This window comes from Typopeltis vanoorti, chromosome 12, assembly GCF_054136105.1.
Source record: "Typopeltis vanoorti isolate ZY-2024b chromosome 12, IOZ_Tvanoo_1.0, whole genome shotgun sequence".
NCBI lineage: Eukaryota > Metazoa > Arthropoda > Arachnida > Uropygi > Thelyphonidae > Typopeltis > Typopeltis vanoorti.
In genome coordinates, this window is record NC_143560.1 from 70,482,579 (window position 1) to 70,509,620 (window position 27,042).

Genomic DNA, 27,042 nt, shown 5'->3' on the forward strand with positions numbered 1-27,042 from the left:
ATGGGCCTCCAGTTGATCAAGGTATAATTTATTAGATTTTGGAACAAGTACAGTATTATATAGTTTTATTTTGGTTGTTCTAGACATCTGTTTACTGATGTGTCTGTTCAAAGTTCCAATGACTGCTAGGAATTTTTGCTTTTTATATGCATGTCAATTTTTCCATTGGGGCTTATTTAATTTCTTAGATATTTAAATTTGTTCACTTCTTCTATTACTTTGTTGTGAATGACTAGTTTACATCTTTTAATTTCTTTACCTTGAAATGCTGTTGATTTTGTTTTTTTTATTGAGATTTTCATGTTATACTGTTCTATTGTGTTTGTTCAATACGTGTAGATTTTTCTGTAATTGGTCTTAATTTTCAGCAAAAATAACTTGATCATCAGCATACAAAAGGCTGGTTAATTTTTTATTTCCTATTTTATCCTAGGATTTTTTTCCCCTCCATTCTTGAAATGTTTTCCATATAAATATATATATATATATATATGGGGGAAAAAAAAAAAAATATATATATATACACAGGTAACCCTTGTATAACACAGTACTTATTCAACGCTGTTTCAATATAACGTGGTCTACAAATTGTAGTATCCCTTGTTCAACGCGGTTTTGATATAACGCGGTCTACAATTTCTAGTAACCCTTTTAAAGGGTTACTAGAAATTGTAGAAATTTTTTCAGCGCGGGACTTAAAAATCAAATTTTATCTTCATTAAATTTGTGTCTGCCTGTATCATGCTAGTAGTTATAAGTATTGAATTTTGTTTTATTGTATCACTGAATAAGGTACTGTACAGAGGCTTTTGCAGTCTGTGTCATTCTCAACAAACAGTGCAATTAGAGACAGATGGAATAAAAACGGTGCTAACTAATAAATCACGACCCCTCTCACAGAAACTATGCTGTATGGACTTAAGCAAAACCATATATTGCACCGAAACAGAGTATCTAACTAAAAACTATTGTCCAATTTTTCAATTATGAAATAAGTGTTTTTTTTTTTATTGTATTTGAAATTCTCGATGTCATTATGACAGATCACAAAAGCTAATTTAAAATAAAAGACTACCAAGAATTGAAACATGCCATGTAATGAATGTGTAAGTTTACCTGCCACCTCAAGCGCAAACAAGAAGCCATAAAATTCAACCAAGGATTGAAATGTTTGTGAGAGTTGAGCTAGTCAGTAATGAGAAGTTCCATCAGAACGATAAATGACACCCTGTTGTGCATGTGTTAAAACTAATAGTGAATATTGTTATGACAGTTTCAGATGTTATGAAATTCGATTGAAGAGAATTAGCATTTCAACTCAACGCTTGTCGGTTGCTTTTGTCTTTGGGTCACGCGATCTTTTGTTAATACTGTACCAATCATATGCACGTCTTTATAGCTGCTGTCTTGTGTAAAACAAAATTCAGCTTGTACATGAGAAGCCAAACGGCTATTTTTTTCTGGCGAGGTTGATATAAGTTAAGGGGATAAAAATCCCTTATTGTTTTTCAGCCAGTAAGCGAAACTAAGATCGAAAACTACGATCTGTAACGTTTCATGCCGACGAACTGTCAGAAGCCGTTTGGCTTCTGACAGTTCGTCGATGAGAAGCCGTTTGGCTTCTCATCTTAGTTATACTATGTTATAATATAATATAGTGACACACCTTTTGGTCAATTGTTTAGCAAAAGTATGTAAGTTTTCTTCACTTAAACTCTGAAATTCTAGGTCTAGCTGCTCACTGATGAGACCTCAAAAAAGGTTGAAACCGGTCTGGGTAGTGACCTCTCCTCATAATGTAAAACAGTACTACATCTCTTAAGAGCTGTGTGTTTTACATTATGAGAAAATATCAAGAACAGTGAGGGATCTTGCTCCACCTTTGCAACGAGTTGCCGTGGTGTGGCACTACCAAGTGGTCACTTACGCTTGGATACGCTGACAGTTCGTCGGCATGAAACGTTACAGATCGTAGTTTTCGATCTTAGTTTCGCTTACTGGCTGAAAAACAATAAGGGATTTTTATCCCCTTAACTTATATCAGCTTGTACATATTGTAACAATTAAAAAAAAAAAACTTGAATAATTTAAGCGTATAAAAGGACCTGTAAATCGATGTGCCAGCAAAATTCTCAGACGTGCCACCTCTGGCACGAGTGCCATAGGTTCGCCATCTAGGGTTTACTGTATAAAGTGTTTATTTTCACCATATAATTTAAGGAAATTACAACGTACTAGGATATACATTAAAATTAAATTTTAATATATTTCTATATTTCGGCAACGTCACGTTGCCATTTTCAAGAACTTAAGTACAAGACACGTGCATGCAGGCACAACAGATAGTAAGTGAGGAAGAAGTAGGAAGCTCATTATTTCTCCTGAAGTCCTGATGGTGCCCTATAGCCATTAAAGACCAACCTTCCCCCCTAGACCTACCTGGTGTATACTAGGTCCCTTGCAGTTGTAAGCTGTCCTACTTTGGCCAAACAGTCAGGACAGCAAATATCAGAATTTCAGAACACAAGGACTACATCCGGTTTCACCAATACAGCCACTCGGGTCTTGCTGACCATGCTCTGGATACCTGCCATAGAATACGGTGGAAGAAAGCCAGGATAATACACCGTAGCAAATACAGATACGAAAGGCTTTTCATGGAATCATCTTCAGCCCTAAGAAACGATCCAAACCTCAACAAATTTGGCTGCATGAGACTTCCTCAAATTTGGGAAACCTACATCAGAAGACCTTCAGCCCAATCGCCCAAGAATACCAACATTGCCCACTAGAGGGCACCATCAGGACTTTAGGAGAAATAATGAGCTTCCTACTTCTTCCTCACTTACTGTTTGTTGTGCCTGCATGCACGTCTTGTACTTGAGTTCTTGAAAATGGCAACGTGACGTTGCCGAAATATAGAAATATATTAAAATTTAATTTTAATGTATATCCTAGTACGTTGTAATTTCCTTAAATTATATAGTGAAAATGCATAACCAACGTCTAAGCCTTTCCATGAGAAAGTGTTTATTGTTGAAAATTGTCTTCGTTTTCTGCCAGGAAAGTGCATTTAAAATCATAAGTGTGTTATTCTCAAGCAGAGCAGTTTATTTTCTGGTGAGTTATATACATATGTAATGCTTTTTTTTTTAATGTAAAAGGTTGGTCGATTGGTAGAGCATCTGCTACTAATGGCTCAGTTAAGTAAGTTTGAGTGTGGTTAGTAGTTGGAAGGGGACCAATCATTCGATGCTGTTGGCACACTCCCCCTCGATGAGTCTTTGGACTCCCTGGAGGTGTCAAATAATAATAATTGTAATGGCCACTAAAACTGCAACGAAAGCGAAAAAAACAACATTGAAGAGGAAATTCATTTCTCTCGAAGAAAAAAATTAAAATCTTGGAACGGTTGAAAATTAGAGAAAAACCAGGAGTCGTTGCAAGGACTCTGAATTTAAGTGAATCAACAATTCGAACAATCAAACAAAATGAACATAAAATCTGAGAAAGTGTTATTGTTGGGTCAACGGTAAGTGCAAAGTGCATTGCTTGTGTTCGCGATATGCTAATAGAAAAAAATGGAGAAATCTCTAATGATTTGGATAGAAGATTGCACTCAAAAGAAAATTCCTTTGGATGGACACCTTATTAAGCAGAAAGCTCTCAAAGTTTATAAACATTTAAAAGAACTTGATCAAGATTCTTCAGAAGAAATCTCTCAGCATGGATTTTCTGCCAGTAAGGGTTGGTTCGAAAACTTTAAAAAGCGGTTTTGTTTGTATAATCTTAAAATCCAGGGAGAATCAACATCAGCAGATGTTGAAGCTGCCCGGAAATACCCAGCAGAACTTTTAAAAATCATTAAAGAAGGTGGTTACAGTGCAGACCAGGTGTTCAATGTGGATGAATCTTGGTTATATTGGAAAAAAAAAATGTCAAAACGCACCTATATTTCGAAAAATGAAAGATCAGCTCCCCGATTCAAAGTTTCCAAGGATAGAATTACTCTACTGTTTTGTAGTAATGCATCAGGTGATTACATGACAAAACCAATGTTTATTAACCGATCTCCAAATCCTCGTGCGATGAAAGGGCTCAATAAGTCCATCTTACCTGTTTATTGGCAGGCCAACAAAAAGGCATGGGTTACAGCTAGCATGTTCGAAAATTGGTTTTTCAAGTGTTTTGTACCCAATGTAGAAAGTTACACAAAGAAAAAGAATGTGGACTTCAAAATTCTACTAATTTTTAGATAACGCACCAGGCCACCCAACAAATTTAAGCCATCCGAATATTAAAATAACTTTTTTTGCTGCCTAATACTACTTCACTTATTCAACCACTCGACTAAGGAATAATATCAACGTATAAGTCATATTATATTCGGCGAGCATTTCAATTAATTTTGGAAAAATGGAATCTAATCCAAACATGACACTGCCTCAAGCGTGGAAAGAGTTTTCAATATTGAATTGTGTAAAAATTATTTCTCTGTCCATTAAGGAATTGCAACCCTCTACACTGAATGCTTGCTAGAAAAAAAATATGGCCCTGAAGCTGTAATGGAACAAAATTTTGTACCTCCAGTGGATGCCAAGCTATGTCGTATAATAAACGTCGCACACATTTTTGGTGGAGAGGGCTTTTGCGATATGGTTGAAAACGAAATTAGTGAATTAATTGATGGAGAAACAGATTTAAATGAGGAGGAACTGGTACAATTAATAGATGGCGTCGAACCAAATGGCAAGGAAAGTTCTGCCGAAGATTCTGATTGTGATAAATCCGTTAAAGAATTTAGTTTAAAGAAATTAGCAGAAGGATTGGACTTGGCAAGAAAGTTAGGAAGTTATTTTACGGATAATGATCTCTCAATGGAGTGCTCGGGAAAATTCACGAGACAATTGGATATTTGTTTAGCCCCATATTATGAACTTAATAAAAAAATTGCAGCATAGTGGAAAGCAAAGTCTTATTACTGACTTCTTGATGACTAAACCAGCCGAAGTATGCAAAGAATTATACAAATGATGTCCAAGAGATTTCAAGTGGTGACGACCTCCGGCCACTTAAAGAACATCTACGAAATGTTATTTCTGAAGACAGTGATGACGATTAAAATATGCACTTTATTTTATTGTGTTTAAAACATTTATGCATTATGTGCAATGGAATTCATGTACAATTTGTAATTTTAATAATTTTATACTACGTATTTGTCATAGTTTATGTTTTCTTAACTTACATGAATTACCTGAATTAAATAAAAATATTGTTTTTGTTGGATATGTCATTGTTGTTTATACAATTTAAAAAAAAAACGATTTCGGAACCTAACCCTATTTTTCGTATAACGTGATTTATATAACGTGGCATTTCTATGGAACCTAACATCCGCGTTAAACGAGGGTTACCTGTATATTTTTTATAATATTTTCTACCGAGTAAAGATGAACAATAATATATATATATATATATATATATTTGAAGAGTTGGTGATAATCCACTTCCTTGAATTGAGACCTATTGGTTTTAAATTTTTCAGTTATTTCATTATTAATTTTAATTTTAATATAGTTTCTTCCATTATATTTGCTATTGCTTTGGTGGTTTGTGGTGGAGGTTTGAATTCACACAGTATATTAATTAATTTTGATCTTTTAATTTGATTGTATGCTTTCTCATAATCCAGGAAGGCCATATGTGTTGGCAGGTTAAATTCTTTTCTTTTTTCTATAATTTGTTTGAATGTAATGTGGAATCTGTGCATGATCTTCCTTTCCTAAAGCTGCATTGTTCTTCCCCAATAATTTCCTCAACCCATGGTGTTAATTTACTTTTAATTATATCTAGGTATATTTCATAGCAAGTATTTAATAAGGATATTACTCTGTAGTTTCTGCAGTCCTTTCTGTTTCCTTTTTTTGAATATGTTTATGACTATTGCTGTCTTCCATTCTTGTGGGATGTTTTCTTCTTCACTTATTCTGTTTAGGAATTTAATTAATCATAATCAAAATGGTTTAGAGCTGTATTTGTATAGTTCTAAATTTATTCCATCTTCTCCTGTAGCTTTTTTTATTTTTTAGATTTTTCAATATTTTCTTTAGATCATTAAACTGTATTGATTCTTCATTTGTTTCTTGACTTATTACTTGTTTTATTTCAATTTGATTATTATTGTTTAGAAGCTGGGTGAAGTGATTGGTCCATTCTTTTGAGGAGGGGGCCTTCTAATTGTAGATCATTCTTTGTTTCTTGAGTCATTTTTATATGATTTTATAGCTCTTTAGTTGAGGTCCATTTATGTCATGCTGGTTTCTTTTCTTGTTGTTGCTCTGATTCTTTTATATTCTATTTTATTTCCTATGATTCTGTCGTTTAACCATTTAAGGTACGTTTCTTTTTTCTTTCTTTTCTGGGTTCCGGATTCTGAGTCCTTTCCTTTTTCTTTGCAGTTTTGTTCCTGTAGCTTCATATGCTGCTTGTTTTACTATTTGTTTGATGTTTTGTATGGTTTGTAAGTCTTCTTTGATATAGTTCTCTCTTGCTGTAACAGCAAGATAGTATTCGGTATTAAATTGCTCCTACCTTTGTTTTTTTTGTGTTCTTGTATTGTTTCTATTTCTCTGGTTCAGGACCTTAAAAGTACTGATTAATAAATAATGGTCTGAGTTAATATTGCATCCTCTGTATACTCTGCAATTTCTTACCATCTTCTTTAGTTTTTCACCCACTATTATATAGTCAATGATGCCTTTATATCCTCTGGCTTCCCATGTATATTTATTCCCATGTATATGTATATCTTTATGTCTAAAGAAGCTGTTGGTGATTTTCAAACTATTATGGTCCAAAAATTTCCCAGGTTCTCTTCCATTATTATTTATGGTGTTTTCTCCTTGCTCATCTATTAAATCTTTAAATGCATTTGATCCAATTCTAACATTGAAATTGCCTGCAATGATTAAGTAATCTTGTTTATTTGTGTTCTGAATTACATTTTGGAGGTTTTTATAGAATTCTTCTGTTTCAGATTTTTTCCTTCTTCCGGTACATATATTCCTATGATTGTAATGCATTTCTTATTTAAGTCTAGTCGTTATTATTCTTTCAGAGATCTAGTTATATGATTCAATTTTGTCTTTCCATTTATTATTGATCACAATGGCTATACCTGCAATTGCTCATTTTTCGTTGGGTACTCCACTGTATATTAAACTAAAGTTCTGTAGAGCCTTTTGATTTTATTTTTTGTTTCTGAAATTACTGCAATTTCTATTTTCATTTCTGTTAGGACTTTTTTATATTTCTTCAATCTTGTGATTGATGCCTTTTATGTTTACTGTCCTGATCCATATCCAGTTTACAGTCCCATTTTTCCAATTCCATTTCATTATCTGTTTGGGCTGTCTGGTTTTTATTCCCTTGAAATTTGTGAATATAAGAATTTATTAGCTGGGCTGGTTACCAACCATTTGTAGCCCAGCCTAGTGATGATAGGGCCTCCAAATGCCTGCTTTGGTCTGGGACTGGTTATTGGATATTTGCAGCTAACCTTTTGATGGCCATTACCCTTATTCTCCAACTGGGGACCTACTTGGTTGCAGTAGCTCTGCTCCATGCAGAGTAAGGAGAGTAAACCATCCACCATGACATGTAGTTAGTGACCAGTGGGAAAGTTGGTGATCCAATTGCAGAGTGAAGAAGGCATACCATAGGATGGCAGTTTGTTAAAGTAGGCCCCTGTGCCAAACCCAAATGCCTTTGAAATGTCAAGAGCAACCACATGAGTTTCTCCAAATTTCTCCATGGCCTGGGACCAGAAGTGGGTGGCAAAAGCAAGAAGATCAAGTGTAGTTCATGAGTTGCAGAATCCATACTGCTGGTCATTGATTAAATGGTATGTCTGGGTGGATCAAGAGTTGGTTGTTGATGACCTTCTCCATAATTTTAGAGAGAACAGAAGTGAGAGCAGTTGGATGGTAGTTCGTTGGCTTATCACCTTTCTTTGAGATGGGCTGAATGTAGACCTGTTCCATGTTGTAGGGGTAGATGACAGTTGAATAGGATAGATTGAAGAGGTGATACAGGATACGTATTAGTTATGGAGCATAATTTTTTTAGCACAGTAGGTTGGATACCATCAGGACCAGATGCCATGTTTGTGTTCAGGTTATTAAGGATTCTTCAGATTTCTCTTTGTCGGCTATGGGAGACATGAAGGGAGCCATTCTTGGTGGAGTGGAGGGAACTTTGCCCATGTCATCAGTTCAGGAATTGGAAGAGACGAGTGATGCCAGTAAGTTGGCCTTGTCTTTAGGTGAGGTAACTCCAGTACTATCGGGATGTGAGAGTGGTGGAAACCTGGGTGGGCAGAAGTTGTGCCCAGTGGCCTAGGCAAGGGAGCAGAAGGTGTGACTGCCATTTCGGCAGGAGGCAAGTTTGCAGCATTTAGCCCTTTCAAAGTCTTACTTGGACTTGGCGATGATTATATTGCAACTATTGTAAGCTACTGTATAGGCAGAGTAGGCAGCTGGAGTTTTGGCTTTGAGCCATTTGTGGTAAGCAGAGGTTTTTTCTTTTACAATATTGGCACACTTTTTTGAGAACCAAGGCATGGATGGGGGGGGGGGGGTTGAAATTTTGGAGTGGAATAAGGGATGAAAATCTTCATTCCTCTGACGATGATTTCTGTTATTTGTCTGAGCAGGTGTTCGGATCAGAGGAACTGAAGCAGTAGATGGACCATGGGGAAGGAGGAGTAGAAGTCACAGAGGTCCTCCCAGTTGGCACCCTTGTAGTGCCAAAGGACACAAGATTTTGAACTAGTGGATGAAGGTTGTTCTGTGGCAAAAGTGTTTTGTATGAGGTTGTGGTCCGAGTTACCATGAGGAGAATCGGCAACCATAGTATACCTGGAAGGCAAACTTCTTATGAAAGTGAAGTGATTAGTGAAGTGTCATGAGTAAGTCTGTAACTTCTAGATTTTGGATGAACATGATGAGGTGTTTAATCTGTGAAGATGCAATTGTGTAGCCTACTTATTTTAAATTCTTTTCTAGTTTTTTGCAGTTGCTTGCCATTGTTTCGACTTCATGGCTAGCATTCTTGATTTGGAAGCTAGTTATTTTTTTGTCATGTGGATGATAATTGTACATTACAGTAATTCTGTAATGATAATCTATCATTACAGGAATTATTCTGCTACCTTGGAATGTAAACCTTATAGTAGTTTATTCCTGGTTTCCACATCTTTAACTACGAATAAATATTTACCTCCACTGTACCACATGAAAGAATAAATCTTGCTAGCTCCAACTACTCTTTCAAAACCTTAGTCACCTGTAATGTTTCTTCACATCCTGGAATTTTAGTTCCTAGAGTTTGCACCCATGGAGGAATTTGTACCATTATCTCAAGGAAGGAAAAAATAAATTAAACTTCTGCTTTGATTATATAAGAAATCTTTCAGTTGTGAGACCGAAAATTAAATAATCATGTGCTATAAAAATGATCCTACACCACCACCACCAGCAAATGCTGTAGCTGAGCTACTATAAAGTGGCAGCTGTGATGTGGCCAGAAGTAATTCTGTAATGCATATATTAACTTTTGCACTACCAGCAAACTTAATATTTATTTAAATAATCCAGTGCCAAGGAAGAGTGGAACCACCACCAGCAGCACCAGTAAAATAAAATCAAAATATCAAAGTGAAAAACAAAGGAAAGAAAACTAAAGTATTTATCCTGCTGAAATCTGCGGTATCGTTAGTGGTAGCCAGACCCTCTTATTGAACTAAAAAAATAGAGGTGTTCATCATAAGCTGCCTAGAGTGGTTAGCATAGGGATGCAAGAGAGCCTGATAGTACCAGGAGAAAGAAAAGACAGAGAGGTAGTATGAGAGATAAAGGCCTCAACTCTTTTATATTATCATATAGCCAAAGGCTGTTGTTTTTTCTTTTCACCAGTCTCATGCAGATGAACAACCTAAAGTACAAAGATAACTGATACCTAGGTGGTTAGCCTTATCTGAGTTAACTGCTTTCAGTTGTCCTTCTCTGCCTGGAACTGCTCTCCAGTCATCCTTGCAATTGACCATCAGATCACATTGAATTAAGAGGATAGAACAATTTAAAAAATTGTTTTATGAAACCATATTTATTTAAATTTAAATTTAAATTTAAAGTCTTTCTCTTCTAATGATGATGAGTTCTGTTGCAAGAGAAGTCTCATTGGAACATAGGTTATAAGCTCTATGGGTAAGTGTTTTATGACATCATATTGTTGAGAAGGGGTAGGGTGATGGGAAAGTTTGTGAATATATCTGCCTGTGAGAGAGGGTTTCCTATATGCTGTGGAAAGGACCGGTTGCCATTAGGTAGGCAGATGACCAAGGTGTCTAAAAAGGCCAGACTATTATTAGTTTCCTTTTCCATAGTAAATTGGATTCTATGGTGAAGGCTATTTAGGTGACACTGAAAAGTATTTAATGTGTCTATGCTATGAGACCAAATAGAAAAGACATCATCTCACCAACCCTCTTCCTGCTATATATCAATGACCTACTGCCATCCTTATCCAAGCCATTCTTATGGGGTTCAGATAACCTCATAAATTTCAATGGTAATAAAACCCAGTTCTGTACTATTTCCCGTAAAAAAAAAAAAAAAAAAAAAAAAAAAAAAAAAAAAAAAAAAAAAAAAAAAAAAAAAAAAAATTCGACATATCTCAACCAGATAGAAGGCCAAGAACTTGTTTTTCAAAATCTTCCATAAAAAATGGCAAGGGAGGTGAAAGTGGACACCCCCATAGATAATTAATCCAAATGGATAGCAAAGGAAAAAGAGGTCAATGATATCAATGGGAAAAACTTTTTTAAAAAGTAATAGTGTTATTCAAATTAAGTGGATATTGAATCCAACATTATTTCAAAGCCGAATAGAGAAACTACGAGAGTTTCGTGCTATAGAAACTATAAAAGTTTTGGTGGATCCAAGTGTAAGCAAACCTTTCATGACAGGGGCAACTTGTGGTAAAGGTGGCATAAGCTCTGATCACTTTCCTTAGTATTTCTCATAATGTAAAGCAAATCTCCTTGTGGACATGTATGATGCTATACATTATGGGGGGGGTCACTACCCAGACTAGTTTCGACCTTTGTTGAAAGTCTCATCAGTGGATAGGTAGACCCAGATGTAAATACCCAGGTTGAAGAACTTCAACCTGGGTATTTACATCTGGGTCATGGATAAGATCATGATGCTCCGTTACAGTTAATTTAGAAGAGAAAGACTGTTTTTAGAATCTGCTGATGCTCTTAAAAAACAGCCTAATTTAAATAAATATTTATTTAAATAGATATTGTTTAGTCTTAAATAAATATGATTGCATAAAACTTCCCAAAATATGGGAAACACTAATGCTTCTGGATTCCAGTTTACATCCTAGGCTGCCAACAGGTGTCCATAGATGGCCCCCACCTAATTAGGGCTTTCATTCACGTGTTTCGGTTAGTTTTGTGCTGCCTTTGTGTGTGTCTGTGTGTTAAAAGTCTCATTCTGTATTCCTGACAAGTCTCTGTGACTGAGATAAAATATTGAAAGCATTAAATATTACCTTTAATAGTTTCCTAGTGCTGTTTCACTCCATTTAACTTTTGTCATGAGTTTTTTCTAACAGTTGAGCCTTAACACACAGATGTTGTGACAATTTCTGCACCATGAAATGAAGGAAGGAGATGAAGAATCATAAGGATAACAGAAACTGAGGAATAACATAAACATGCTGTATACAGTGTTCTTGAGCTAGATCACACGTGAACTATGATCTTTGTTCTCCTATGTACAACTTGCTTGTACTTTTGTGTTAAGGCTTATGTGCTAGAAGGACATCATGTTGGAGGTTTAATGGAGTATGAACAGCACTGGGAATAGAATTAAAACTGTTAGTTTTAATTCTTCTGGTACAGACATCTGTAGGGAGTACAGACTAACATGCACACACGAAAGGCATCACAAGATTGTGTTATCTTGTGTTGCCTTTGTGTGCATTGGTCACTTTATTTCCTTTTCTATCTAATAGTGTCATTTGTTCACAGTAATTTCTCCTTCTACTGGTCACAATAAAAGAATTCCTTGGGATTTTCTGTGGCCTATAAAGGTAATATCTGCTTATATTCTATTTTTATCTTCCTTACTATACTAGTCACGTTCCTGGCCTGAGTCTTATATTCCTCATGCAACTACTCTCCATCCCTCTCTTTATACTTTTTCCACAATCTCTTTTTCACTTCCAGTTCATTAGTTTCATTAGTCATCCACGTTACATTAAAGTAAGCTCTGATCTACTTTACACCAAATCATTTTATCTTTTTCACTTGAGGAGGGCTATTTGCCATTTCTAACAACAAATTGACAAAATGACATTGATAAATATTTCTTCACTAACCCCCATACTCCTGACATTTCTCCATTGCAGTTCTTCATCCACGGAACCCTAAGCTGATTTCTAAGATTATTATAGTCACCTGCCATATAATAACACACAAATTCCTTTCATTGAAGCTTCTGCAGATCTTTTCATCCTCCAAGTCAGGACTTCATGGTCACTCCTACAAGGAGGGGCAAGATTGACATCTCAGTTACAATCACCTCATCTGATGCAAGAACCAAATTTAAAACTCTTGATTCTAATGTTCTCTCCTCCACATGTTGCCTGATAATTTGGCCATCAAATATTCCAAGAATTGTATTCCTTTACTACTGTATGATGCTTCACAGTTTATGCTGCTGTAGTAAGGGAATACAATTCTTGGAATTTTTGATGGCCAAATTATCAGGCAACATGTGATAAAGGTAATCTCTTTACAGTACAGTATAGTGTGCAAGATGAATAATCTTATGATTATTCATCTTGCACACACCAAACTGATCTGCCTGAACATTTCCTGCTTGTTACATATAGCAACATCCCACTGTGAGCTGGAAAAGATATTTTCCAGCTCACACCATACACTTGCAAAACCATTAGTGCCATTTCATAAGTAACACTCACTACCCTATTTGCCCTTCCTATCCTGCTCAAATATGCTCTGTCCTATTTCTATTCCTGTCATGACGTCTTCTTCAGTCAACTGTTTCACTGATTATAATGAATTTGGACAGGCTGAGGCTATCAGCCACTATTTCACTTTGTTTATTCCTAATACTCCTGGCATTTGTATAAAGAAACAACAAGGCGTTGTCACCATTTCTGTACCATTTATTATTCCCCCAGATTTCTTAACTCTGCAATATACCATACATTCTCCCATCTCTCAAGTCACTATCCCTACAAGACGCCACTGTTGTTACCATATACCCTGGTATCTCTGTTTTCTCTGTCCTAATCCACTTACTTGATGACGCTAGTGTCATTAGTGAACGTGGTGGTCGTGTTGAGTTATGCTGGAAAACGTGTTTTTAAATTAAAGTATAGTGTGCCTTTTTGTCTCAAATTGTGCTACAGTCATGCTTCGTTTGGATACAAGAGTCCTTCAGTGGTGTTATTTTTTGGAACTCTGTTGTATATATTGTGTTTTCACTGCTGTTTGTTTCACTACTTCAGCAACTAAAGATGGTGTCCAACAAGAGACATACGTCAATGGCTTGGAGAACTTCTATACGAAACTCTGGCTCTGTATTGGATTTTTTGCAGTGGATGCATTGCAGAAACTGTTATATGTATGCGGTGAGGAATGTGAATGATTTGTGGACTGTTTGGCTAAATGAGAAGAATGAAAACGTCAACGTATGTGAGAAGTGTCGGGATAGGCTGGAGCGATTAGGAATGGAAGCAGACTTCGGGACCATAGTGGATGACCTTTGGCTGGAGTTTGAGAAAAATGAAAAGTGATCTTCATCTTTTGCAAGAGGAATTGAAAGTGCTCAGTAAGGAAGTTCTCGAAATTAAAACTGAGTTAAATGTGTTGAATAGAGAAATTAGGACTATAGAGATTACTCTAGCTGAAGTAAATAGAACAGGATTAAGTATGGGAGAGTTTTTGGTGATTGATGAAGTAATAAATAGTATGGGAGTGATTGGGATCAACAGAATGAAAGCACAAGAGGTGTAGAAGAAACGAGATGTTGTGAGAGCGAGGGAGTAAGTAAAAGAGCATTGAGTAGTGAAACTGGGAGAGTCATGCTGAATAGCATAGAAAATGAGGCTGTGAGTGATGCATGTTTGGACTTGAATAAAGTTATGAGTGGTAAAATATATGGTGATTCTATGATTAAGGGTATGGAGAGCGGAATGCCTGAGGAGTGCTTGGCTGGTGGAACAATAGAGAGAGTGGCTTTAGCAATAAAGAGAGGGCATGATGCAGAAAAGATGATAGTTATGGTGGGTACAAATGACCTGAGTGGTAGTATAAATCGGGTAGCAAAAGATTTAAGAACATTGTTAGATATCGTGAAGAAGAAAAGTGTCAAAGGGAGGATAGCATGTGTGCTGCCTTGTTTTGACAATTACGAGTTAAGTAGATAAGCGATGATAATGAATGATATGATTGCAAGAATGCGCAAAAAAAGAGGTCTGGAATTTGTTGATGTCTGGAGTGTGTTTGAAGGCAAAAGACAGCAGTATGCAAGAGATGGTTGCATCTGAACATAGAAGATCATAAGTGATTGAAGAAGTTACTGTTTCTGAACAAGTTGAAGTAATTGGGCAGGGAAACTAAAATTGAAAAGGTTGAGTGTAAGAGGGAGAAACTTAAGCAGTGGTTGTATATTTGTTGATCCTTATTCATGGAATACATTGCAGAATAGAGGGGATAAAAATTGGCATGGGACTACTGAAATTAGTGACATGTATATCAGTTCTAAAGCTGGTACAAGAACTAAAATGAATCTGCAATTTTTGTATACCAATGCTAGAAGCATTCGAAATAAGAGGGAAGAAATTTTGGTATTAGTCAATGCAATCTCACTAAAAGTTGTAGGCATTAGTGAAACTTTGAAACTTGGCTGTCAGCAGAATATGTGGTCACTGGAATTGAATGTAATGGGTACAGTATTTTCAGGGAGGATAGAGAAGATAGAACCAGGAAAAGGAGTACTGTTGATGATAGCTGATGAGTTGCAGCCAAAGAAAGTAGTATATCAAGATGATAGACTAGTACATTTAGGTGGTCTGGTGTGAAATAGTGTCCAACGCAACCAAATATACAGTTGGTTGCTGCTATAGGCCAGGGGGTATAGGGGGGTGATATTGAATTCGTGCATCAGCAAATTAGTGCAATGAGTGCAGGGTTAGTGATTATTATTGGGGATTTTAATTATGGTGATATCAATTGGAAGGAGGAAATATCACGTGGCAAAAAGGAAATGGAATTCATACATCTTCTACGAAATAATTACTTGAAACAGCACATAACTGAAGGAAGACGTAGTGTGAATGTGTTGGACCTGGTCATTGGTTCAGAGGATATATGCATAAGTAAGGTATCCTTGTTACCTCCAACTGGTGAGAGCGATCATGTGGTGTTGACTTGGGAGGTTTCAAAATTTGATTTCTCTCTTAAGAAGGGGTATATATACGGAACTACAGGTTAAGCAATTATAACGAGCTTTGGAGCGAGCTTGCAGCAGTCCCACGGCAGAATATATTGCAGGGGAAAGATGTTAGCAGTGCATGGGATAAAATCAGCGGGTATCTGAGGAAGGCAATATCAGATTGTGTCCCCATGGTCAGGAAGGCAAACAACGTAGGCGTTAGATGGATAAGTAGTAGTATCAAGCTTGATCTGCAAATAAAGAAAATGTTATGGAGAATTTACAAGGCGAAAGGCGATCAGTACACCCATGAGTAGTACATGGCTCAAGCTAGGTAGGTTACCAGTATAGTAAGAAAAGCTAAATCAGATTATGAGGAGACCTTAGCCGAGGAGATCAAGAGTAATCCCAAAGAGTTCTTCCGCTATGTGGCAAGTAAAAGGAAGAATAACTTTGGAAGGATAACTTTAGTGGGTTCTGATGGTATTGAGGTGACAAATTCAGATGTAATAGTAGAGTTACTGAGTGATCACTTTTCAGAAGTCTATCACCCAAGTGAGGATATCTCTGTACATATAGCAATAACTAATGTGAGAATTGAAATTAAAAAATCAGAGGTACTTAGTATATTGCAAACTTTAAATGCAAACACTGCTGTAGGTTTAGATGGAATATCACCTCAAGTGTTGCGTGAATGTGCAAAGGAATTGTCAGTGCCTCTTACTTGGTTATTTAACTTAAGTTTGAGTATTGGAAAAGTTGGTTAAATACAAAATTCAAGAATGGGTGGATCAGGATATGATACTCTATAGGGTCCAACATGCTTTTGTTAAAGGTCGATCCTGCCTTAGCAATTTATTAACTTTTTATAATAGAATGACATCGAGTTGGACAAAGGAAATGGCTACACAGTGGTACTTCTGGAATTTGCTAAGGCTTTTGGCAGGATACTCCATGAAATATTGTTGCACAAATTGGAGCAGATGGGGATGGATACTAAATGCGATATGGATAGGAGAATGGCTCTGGGAGAGATACCAGAAGGTGGTTTATGGAGGAGCAGAGTCCAGGATGAGGCAGGTGACCAGTGGTGTGACTCTGTGCCATTGTTGTTTAATTTGTACATAAATGATATAGGAAATGGCTTAAAGGGAGATATTCAGTTGTTTGCCGATGATGCAAAGTTGGGTAGGGCAATAAGGGATCAAGCTGATGTTGAGAGTTTGCAGGATGATTTAAATAAGCTGATAAAATGGTGCAAAGGTAATGGATGTCAGTTCAATGTGGAAAAGTGGAAAGTTATGCATTTTGGGATTAAAAGATTACGAGCTGTGTACTACATTGATGGAACGTACTCCAAGAGATTGATGAGGCTAGGGACTTAGAGGTGTTGGTGGATAGGGAGATGAAGTTCAGGGGACACATTGCTAAGGTGTCCAAGATTGCACATAGGATTACTTTGTTATTGAGGAATACACTAACATACAGAGATAAAGAGGTTATTATTCCCCTTTATAAAGCGTCGATACTTCCACATTTGGATTACTGTGCTCAGGTCTGGTCACCTGGATTCTTTGCAGATGAGGAGGTTGTGGAGAGGGTTCAGAGGAGAGTGACTAAGTTGGTGAGTGATGTAAAAAACTCCCTACATTGATAGATTGAGAGCTTGTGGATTGCAGAGGTTGGTTGATCGGCAGAGAAGAGGGGATATGATAGAAACATTTAAATTACTAAAAGGTTTTTATAAGATTGATGCAGGAGAAATGTTTCAGCTGTGTGATAGTGATGAAAGAAGAAGAGGTAATCCCTGGAAATTAAGGAAACGTGTGGTTAACAAGAGTGTGAGAACAAGGTTTTTCTCCTGGAGGGTGGTGAATGAGTGGAATGCATTGCCTGACTCAGTTGTGAGTTCTTCGTCTGTAAATGAATTCAAGAAGAGATATGATAGATATTGTTTTGATAGTTTGAGTCTCCCACGATGAGTCTACTGACTCCATGGAGATACCCATAATAATAATAAAATAATAATACTTACCCTTACAACATCATCTCTCCAGATGCTTATGCCCTTCCATGTTCAAATGCTCTCCAAGCATCCACACTTTCCACAACCTCTTTTGACACATCCTTGCCTTTATGCTATTTATTATTGCTGCTCTCCTCAATTCTGCATCATCATATATGGGTAATACACTCTTCCCACTACTATCTTCCCTCTCACACTTTTCTGCTTCACAGTTCTTAATAATAACCTGAAATCCCTTGCCACCTGATTCACACTATCTCTCAGATCATTTGTACCAACCATCACTATTATATTGTCTACATTCTAATCTTACTTTATTGTCATTTATATGCTCTGCCATTCCTCCAGGCAAGCATTCCTCTAACATTGTGTACTGCATGCCATGAATTATTGAATCTCAATACATCACTCCCTCATAGATCCATTTATTCTGTGCTCACCTGCATCTCCCACTTGCTCTTCTCTCACATTCTCCCTCTTTGTTCTCCCACTTATCATCTGCCTTCCTCTCACCTCACTTTCCCTTGCTCATATACTCTCACCTATTCTCTTTCTTTCATTCTCTTATTTCCATAACTTTATCTCACTCTTCTTGTTTGTCTCACATCAGTTAGTCCTTTAAATCTTCTAATCTCTCCCTTCACACGAATTAACTCAATTTTAATACTCTGCACTTTCTTTCTCAATACCTCTATCTCCCTCTCCAAACTTTCTACCTTCACTTGAGATTCATTGACACAGTCAGTATCATCCTTCAAATCTTTCATATCTCTAGTCACACTACCTAATGCCAAGTCCATCACCACCTGACACCTGCCTTTCTTCCCTTGATCACACCACTCTTTTCCCCAGGCAAACATGTTTCTTTAGCTATAGCCACTACTGAAACCTGAGATCACCCAACGCCTCCCACTGTGGACCTTTCTTGCAAATATGCACTCCCCATATCTTACCTGTCACATTTTCAAATTATGGGAAGCATATGCGCTACGGACAAAACTTTGTGCTGAAATTTTAGAAAATGTATGAATGCTAACTTTCTGATCTTGCAGGTTTGTTACTTATATGATCACTGTATCAGAGAGTTGACTGTGTGCTTTTTCATCTTTCTCATCTTTATGGGACATTATGCAATTTAATTTACTGTGTATAATGTTATAGCATGGATTTTAAGAATTGAGACTTTATTAATAGCATTGTATTTTAGGCAGTCTAGTGTAAGCTTCCACTTCAGAACATTTTCTTCTGTTTCAGAGAGCTAGTATTTTAAGCTTTTTTATCTTAATTTTATCTTTTGACTTTTTACTCTACTTTTAATTGTATTCTCTTTTTATCTTTTTTATTTTTTAACTTTCTTTTCCCATCTGTTTCATTATAATTAGTTCTTTTATTGTTATTACTATTACTTAGTTGAATGCATTCTTGCAACTCATCGTAGGAAGCCAGTTTTATGCACTTCATTCTACTTAGTAACCTCACTCACTGCTCTCCATTCACTGAATGCAAAATTCTCTATAGATTATGTGTATTCTCAGACTAGTGCATTACTTTTTAGATGAAAAACCCAAGTTTCCAGGATTAAAAATCCTCTCACCTCTATATGAAACTGAATAACTTGCCTTCAGTTGAAAAAAAGCTATTATGACAATTCCTCATGCTGCATTGAGATTCAAACCCTTTCTCAACCAAATAGCACATGTTGTTCTTTCTTCTGATTGGAATAATGACACATAGGCTTTCCTACCTTTCCATAACATTAATTTTAGCTGGATGTTCAATTTTTATTTCAATTTGTTCATTAATTTAATGGTTGGTTTTAATTTTGGACTTCTTTCATTACTGCACTGCACTGATAAACTAGTGAACAAGATGAGCACATTTTCATGTTCATACTTTTGTCTTTCAGTTAATTCCTGATAGTTGTGTTGTGCCCTTACATCCCTGTATCACAAAAGAAATGTAGATTCATAGATGCTGCCACATTTTTTTGCATAGATGCTCCCACGTTTTTTTTTTTGTGATGATTAGCTTGATATAAAGGTTAAAATGTTGTATTAATTAACTTTTATTCCATTTCTAATGAATGTAGCTTATTTCCTCAAACTATTAAACATAAATATAAACTATTTCCTGGCATTAACTATAATATTTTTATATTAGTTTTAAATGTTAACAAGTGTTTAAGTTCTAAAAAAGGTTTGTATATTCTGAAATATGAGATGATCATCTTCTTGAAAGCAGCGAAGAAGCTGGAATGCATTTTTTTTAATTAGTTAAATTTCTTGTTTTTAAATGTAGGATAACTGGACAGCTTTATTAAATGCTGCTAAAGAAGGATATACAGACATTATAACCATTTTACTTGATCAAGGAGCTGATATAGAGCATAGAGATATGGTCAGTAAAATTTTTATTAATAAAGAAAATAAAGTACTCTATATACACTCAACCATCTTTAGTAAAGAACTGTATTAATGTTGTTTTTGCTGCTTAGTTAAATAATCTCATTTAACTTAAAACTTAAACACTTCAGAATTTTGCATATGAGATACATGTTTTAAATGTAATTAATTTTTTCCCCTAAGTACTTATAAAATTGTGTATGCTATATACTGAACAAAAGTATGTTACTTAATTTTGTGACATTTAATAATGAACTCATTTAGTGCACATATATTTATATAATTTCACAAATAAATGATGTGAACCTGAAAATAAATGTTTTTTGTAACTCAGAGCATTACATGTTTATGTTTACTGATATTTAAGTTTCTGCTAGGAAAAGTAGGTGGTTTTTCAGATTGGAGATGGAAATGGACATCAGTAAGGCTGGAAATGAGAATACTGTCTTAGAATATTTACTGAAAAATAATATTTTTCTAATATTCTCAGATCCACTTCACTCAGTGTTAATTTTCAGTAAATATTCTCAGGTAGTATTGTTCCTTCATTCGTATTCTCAATTCAAGTCTTACTAATCTCCATTTCAAATCTGCAAAACCACACCTACTTTTCCTACCATATACTCAAGTATCAGCTGCTTCAGCATATATATATATATATATATATATATATCACTTTTTTTTCTCAAGTAAATACTGTTCAAATTGTCTTGTCTCAAAGGTGGCATTTGTTCATTTGCATTGATAGATAGATAGATAGAAAGATAGATATTCCATGTCAAAGAGTGTTCAACCTAAAATTTCTTGTTGATCTTATTCTAAAAATGGTGTATCTAATAAATTAATTTGTTGTTTCTATTGCTCTTTTACTGCTGTCAACCTCATTGATTTCCTTTCTTTAAATTTGTTTTGATTTTATCTAGTCCTGTCTTCCGAACAGCAAAATTATTTCCCTTAAAGATTTTAATGTTCCTGATTCCACCAAGTATCCCTACCCTAAAGATTTGAGGATAGATGGCAGAAATTTAAAGAGGGCATAAAAAAGGCAGTAAAACAAACAATTCCCAAATTTGAGAAGAAGATGAGTAAACCCTGGATGAATGACAAGATACTGAAATGATGGAGGAAAGAAAGAAAGAAACACAAAAATCGTGCTGAATACAAAAACTTAAGGAGATCAGGAAAGAATGTAGGATTGCAAAAGAACTATGGATCAACAACAAATGCAAGGAAATTGAACTTATGGACAAAAAGCACAAATCCAGAGAACTTCATGAAAAAGTTAGGCAGCTAACTAGCAAATCTTGCAAAAGGTTAGGCTCTCATTGCATTGAAAATACCAGTGGAAACATCCCAATGGAGACAGACAAAATAAGGGATGGATGGGTAGAGTATTGAAAGGAATTCTACAATCATGATAGAATAGATAAGCCAATGCAAGAAGATTTGGAGGGGCCTACTATTCTTACCTGGGAAGTAACAAATGCCATTAGGAAACTGAAACCAGGAAAAGCTCCAGGAATTGATGGAATTATGGCAGAATATCTAAAGGCTTTAGATGATAAGGCTATAAGTTCACTGACTGACATATGTAACAAAATATACAAAACTGGACACCTGCCAAAAGATTTCAAGCACTCAACTTTCCTACCAATACCTAAAAAATCGAAGACAATCAAATGTGAAGAATACAGAACAATCAGTCAGATAGGAAAAGTTATGTTATATATCATCCTAGAAAGAAATAAACATAAAATCAAAATAGAAATTAATGAAACACAATCTGGTTTTCAGGAAAATAAAGGAACTAGAGAAGGACTCTTCAAAGAAATATATTTAATTAATCAAATATTTCGGTCTGGAAATAGCAGACCGAAATATTTGATTCATATATTTGATTTTTTTGTCCTTCAGTGGCACTAAAAGAACAGTTTTAAAAAAAATACAAGGTGGAATAATAACAATAGATCATTTAAAAATAGAACAAGCCACGTGATGTTATATCAATAAAGATATTAATTAATAATATTAAATAACTTAAAATTAATATGAATTGATGAGTTATCCTGATTAGACTTTCCCAGATTTTTGATATAGATATACAGTCATTCCGATTCAGGTTAGGATGATGTAGTGAGGCCTCTACACTTTCTTTGAATAAACGTTCAAATTTATAACGGGATCTACGTAAGAGGCGAGTTTAGTTTCAATCCCGTGCTGAGCCAATCCAGATTTTTCAGGTTTGTTGTGATGAATGGAGGATTGATGTTCTTGGATTCTTTTTTCAAGAGAACATCCAGTTTGTCCAAAATAGGAGAGATCACAGTTGCATGGAATTTGATAAACTCCAGGAAGAGATATAGTTGAGCGTTTGTCTTTAGGAGAAGGAAAATGGGAAGATAATTTGTTAATAGGTGAATACATAGCTGTTAACTCATATTTCTTCAGAATTCTTGCATTAGGTTCTGAAATCCTGGAGATGTAAAGAATTGGAACTCGACATATTTAATCTTTGTTGTTTTGTGGTGGATTATAAGAATCGAGAAGATGTTGAGTACTCTTTTCAGAAAAGCCATTGAGTTTCATGTTGTTGTTGGATAGTAGAAAGTTCTTTCTGTAAAAAATTAGAAGTAGAACAATTAGTTTTGGCTCTTCTGATAAGACATTTTATGATTCCTGTTTTTTGACAAGGATGATGGGCTGATTCTTTAAGAATATAACGACCTGTGAATGCTGGCTGGTTTCCTGTAAACTGTAGTTGTAAGAGTATATTTGAAGATGACCGGATGAGGAGAACATCTAAAAAAGATAACTGGTTGTTTTCTTCCATTTCCATAGTAAACTTTATACGATGATGTAAGGACAACATCCTTTGGTCAAAAACTCGCCTCTTACATAGATCCCGTTATAAATTTGAATGTTTATTCAAAGAAAGTGTAGAGGCCTTACTCCATCGTCCTAACCTGAATCAGAATGACTGTATATCTATATCAAAAATCTGGGAAAGTCTAATCAGGATAACTCATTAATTCATATTAATTTTGTTATTTAATATTATTAATTAATATCTTTATTTCAATCATGTCTCTGCTTAAAAATATTCCCTTTAATACGTAGTGATATAACATCACGCGGTTTGTTCTATTTTTAAATGATCTATTGTTATTATTCCACCTTGTAATTTTTTTTCAAAACTGTTCTTGTAGTGCCACTGAAGATGGTCTGCTATTTCCAGACCGAAATATTTGGTTAATTAAATATCTTTCTTGTGTTTACGTGCATATATTATTCAGTCTTTATGTCACAAGTATCCTTAAAACATCAGATGATAAAAGATGTCGTAAATCCGCACTACACTGTGACTTTTGGCGAGTGGATAGGCATCTGCAGATACGTGTGGATTAGTTGCAGCCCAAATGCGACAGTTGCGTGTGTTAATATCGCCGTTCAAATAAAAGTGTGCTTCGTCACCCCATAAAATCTGCCAAGGCCATGCATCATCCACTTCCATGCGTGCTAAGAATCTCAAAGATAAGTCAGTTCGCATGGTTGCATCACCAGGGCGCAATTCTTGAACATGACTGATTTTATTGGGGTAAAACGTCAACATCTGATATAGGATTTTCGTTGTGTATGCGATATCCGCTTGCCGGGATATTGCTCGTGCACTGCCGGTACCCTGCACATTCGTCATCTCCTGTTCCACAATAGCAGTTGCAACTTGTTCAACTTGTTGGTGATTGATTGGTTTGCGTCCCCTGCCTACCTGCACTGCTAGAGTTCTAGTAGTTTCAAATCGCCGAATCAGTTTTTGTAAGTTTGTTATGCTAATCGGTCCTTTTCATAAATTTTTCATATGTCGAAAATCACGAAGACAAGCACTGGCATTATTGTTCCGCTGATAATAGAGTTTGACTAACAAAGCACGCTCACATAAGGTAAGAGGCATCGAAAAGCAGTTCGTCTACGAATGATAAGAAATCTCACAGGCTTTCCTTTTATTGCATGATCGCTCACAAGAAACGCGTAATGCAAATTAATGCATTTTACTCGATAAACAGTGCCAAAATTTCCCCTGTTGGCGACTTTTGGTACTTTTTTTTTCGTTAAATCGAATCCCCATGTTCCACTGTGTATGTCTACCGAATTTGTGTGTTTCGTCCAATACATTATTGGCTAGAGGGCTCTGAACACTTGACATTATTTTATAATCACCCGTTATATATACTGGGGGCCTTCGCCCCCACCCCCGGTGTTTACTGCACCCAACCCCCTGAGTTCCAGACTGGTAGGCCGTTTCTCCTTGAATTCCGATGACTCGAATTTTGAAGACTTTACACTCAGGATAGCCCCTGAGTTTCAAAACGTTTTAAAAAAGTGACATAAAAAGGCTTACCATATATTTTATATATATATATATATAGGGTAGATATATATCACAGATCTTCTTCATGATATATGTATAGGTGAATCACTTCACAATTTTGCTGATGATATGGAAGAATTATTGGAAGAAGCAGAACTGAAGAGTAAGAAAGTAAAGAACTGCAAAAACAAGAAACATTGTGGAAGGAATGTAAAAAAAAAGAAGTGATCAGCATGCTCACGAGCATTATAAAGCACAAGCAATAAGGGTAATAATTATGGTATGGAAGGCTAAATCAGATTTTGAGAGAAAATTAGCTAAGCAAGCCAATGTCGATCCAGAAGAGTTATTTTAAATTAAAGATACCAAGAAATTATATACTTGTTTTAATCCTTTATCCAAGTGTAAGCAAACAAAGTTTGTGCCTGAAGTATATTCATGACTGGGGCAACTCGTATATAGAAGCTAATGACTTCATATCACTTGCCTTATTGTCCCATAATGCAAAGCACATATCATTGCAGACATGCATAATGATATGCATTATGGGAAGGGTCACATAAAATATGGGAAGAAGTCATATTTTCATATACGAGTAGCCAATAGATGTCACAGCTTATTATTAAAATACTCTGGACTAGAGATAGTTGTTGGAAGTTTGGTCATACTTACTATAAATTAAAGATACCAAGAAATTATATACTTGGTTTAATCTTTTATCCAAGTGTAAGCAAACAAAGTTTGTGCCTGAAGTATTTTCAGGACTGGGGCAACTCGTATATAGAAGCTAATGGCTCGCATCACTTGCCTTAGTATCATTATACATGTCTGCAAGGATATGTGCTTTGCATTATGGAATACTAAGGCAAGTGATGTGAAGTCATTAGCTTCTATATGAATTGTCCCAGTCCTGAAAATACTTCAGGTGCAAACTTTGTTTGCTTGCACTTGGATAAAGGATTAAACCAAGTACAGTCATACCTTGACTTACGCTACCCAGACTTACGCGAATTCGGAGTTATGTGGTTTCTTATATGTACGTATTCCTGTCCCGCTTTACACCTCACCACTAGTCGTATCTTTCAGGCGCTGGCCGCAAATCTATTGTCGTACATGCTGTGAACAAGCACTGACATGTTTTGTGTGGTCTCCATTCATACACAATATTTATAGTCTACGAACTTTGCGATTGTTTAATGTTATGTTCTTGATAAAAATTTTATCACATAAAAAATAATAATGTCATCCAAAAGAAGTGAGTCCGATTCTTCTACAGCTAGCAAGAAAAGAAAAACATTGACTTTGGAAACAAAACTCAACATTATTAAGGATTTTGAAGGCGGAATGAAAATTTGTGAGCTAGCAAAGAAGTTCGATCTACAGGAATCCACAGTAAGAACAATCATAAAAGAAAGGTTTACAGATTTTGGAGGACATAGATTCTAACGAGGAACGAATTGTAGCCACAAGGCAAGGAATAAAAAAATCATTAGCTTGCTATGAAGAAATTTTGCATGACAAGAAAAAGACATTATGCCGTCAGACGAATCTATTAGATTTTATGAAACCATCGACATCGAAATAACTTTCTTTTTTTATGTACGAAAAACTACAATTATGATTATATTTCTTAAAAAATATAGGTGTTTTTGTAAACCTTTGGTCCAATTGTATGTTTGTATATATAAATTACATGCAAAATTATACCCCGAGTTATGCGAATTTGATGCACGTGCTTTTTGTTGGTCCCACCTACCACATAACTTCGTGGTTTCACTGTATATAATTTCTTGATATCTTTAATTTATAGTATTACCAAATGGAAAAACTTCCAACAAAAGAGTTATTTTGCTACATAGCAAGTAAGAGAAAGAATGATTATGAAAAGATAACTTTACTCAGTGCTGATGGTAGGAAAGTGAGAGAAGCAGAAGAAATAGTTAATTAATAAGTGATCACCTTTCAAAGGTATGTCGTTCAGATGGTGACATTGTAGTTTCTAATGTGACAGAGACTGATGTGAGAATTATGGTAGATGAACTGGAGGTATTCAGTATATTGAAAAATATCAATGTGAATACAGCAGTGATAGTATGTCAGCTCATGTGCTATAAGAATGTGCAAGTAAACTGGCAGTACCTCTGACAAAGCTGTTTAATCTGTCTCAGCTCTGGTAAGGTTCCAAAGGAGTGGAAAGAAGGTAAGATAGACAGAAGTAGCAAATTACAGACCAGTTAGTATCTCTGGAGTGGTGTTAAAGTATTAAAAAAAGCTTATATGATACACTGTTCAGTCTTTATTTGAGTTGTGAGTCAGCATTAGTCTTTATTTGAGTTGTGAGTCAGCAGTTAGAATTGAAGGAAGTACAGGAAGATGGTTTAATGTTAAATCTGGTGTGAGACAAGGATGTACATTATCCCCTCTGTTATTCATTATCTATATGGATCACATTATGAAGGAATGTGGTATTAAACCTGATATCAAAATTGGTGATGTTAATGTCAGCTCTTTGCTTTATGCGGATGATGTTATACTTCTAAATAAATCCGCTACAAGTCTGCAAGATTCTCTGACTAAATTGAATAGCTGTTGTAATAGATATGGTATGAAGGTCAGCAATAAAAAGACAAAGACAATGAAAATAGGCAGAATCATTGAAAATGTCAACTGTGTTGTGAATGGAGAACCTGTGGAACAAGTAAAACA

At 35.6% G+C, this 27,042-nt stretch overlaps 1 protein-coding gene across 2 annotated transcripts in view; it reads left to right on the forward strand.

Moving 5' to 3' along the window:
* The window catches only part of Arms (Ankyrin repeat-rich membrane spanning), a 640,210-nt gene that overhangs the window by 70,735 nt on the left and 542,433 nt on the right, over positions 1 to 27,042 (forward strand). For both annotated transcript variants that reach the window (XM_090402051.1, XM_090402052.1), the window contains exon 4: positions 19,867 to 19,965. In XM_090402051.1, coding sequence (XP_090258177.1) covers positions 19,867 to 19,965 — 99 coding nt within the window. The remainder of the gene's footprint in view (positions 1 to 19,866; positions 19,966 to 27,042) is intronic.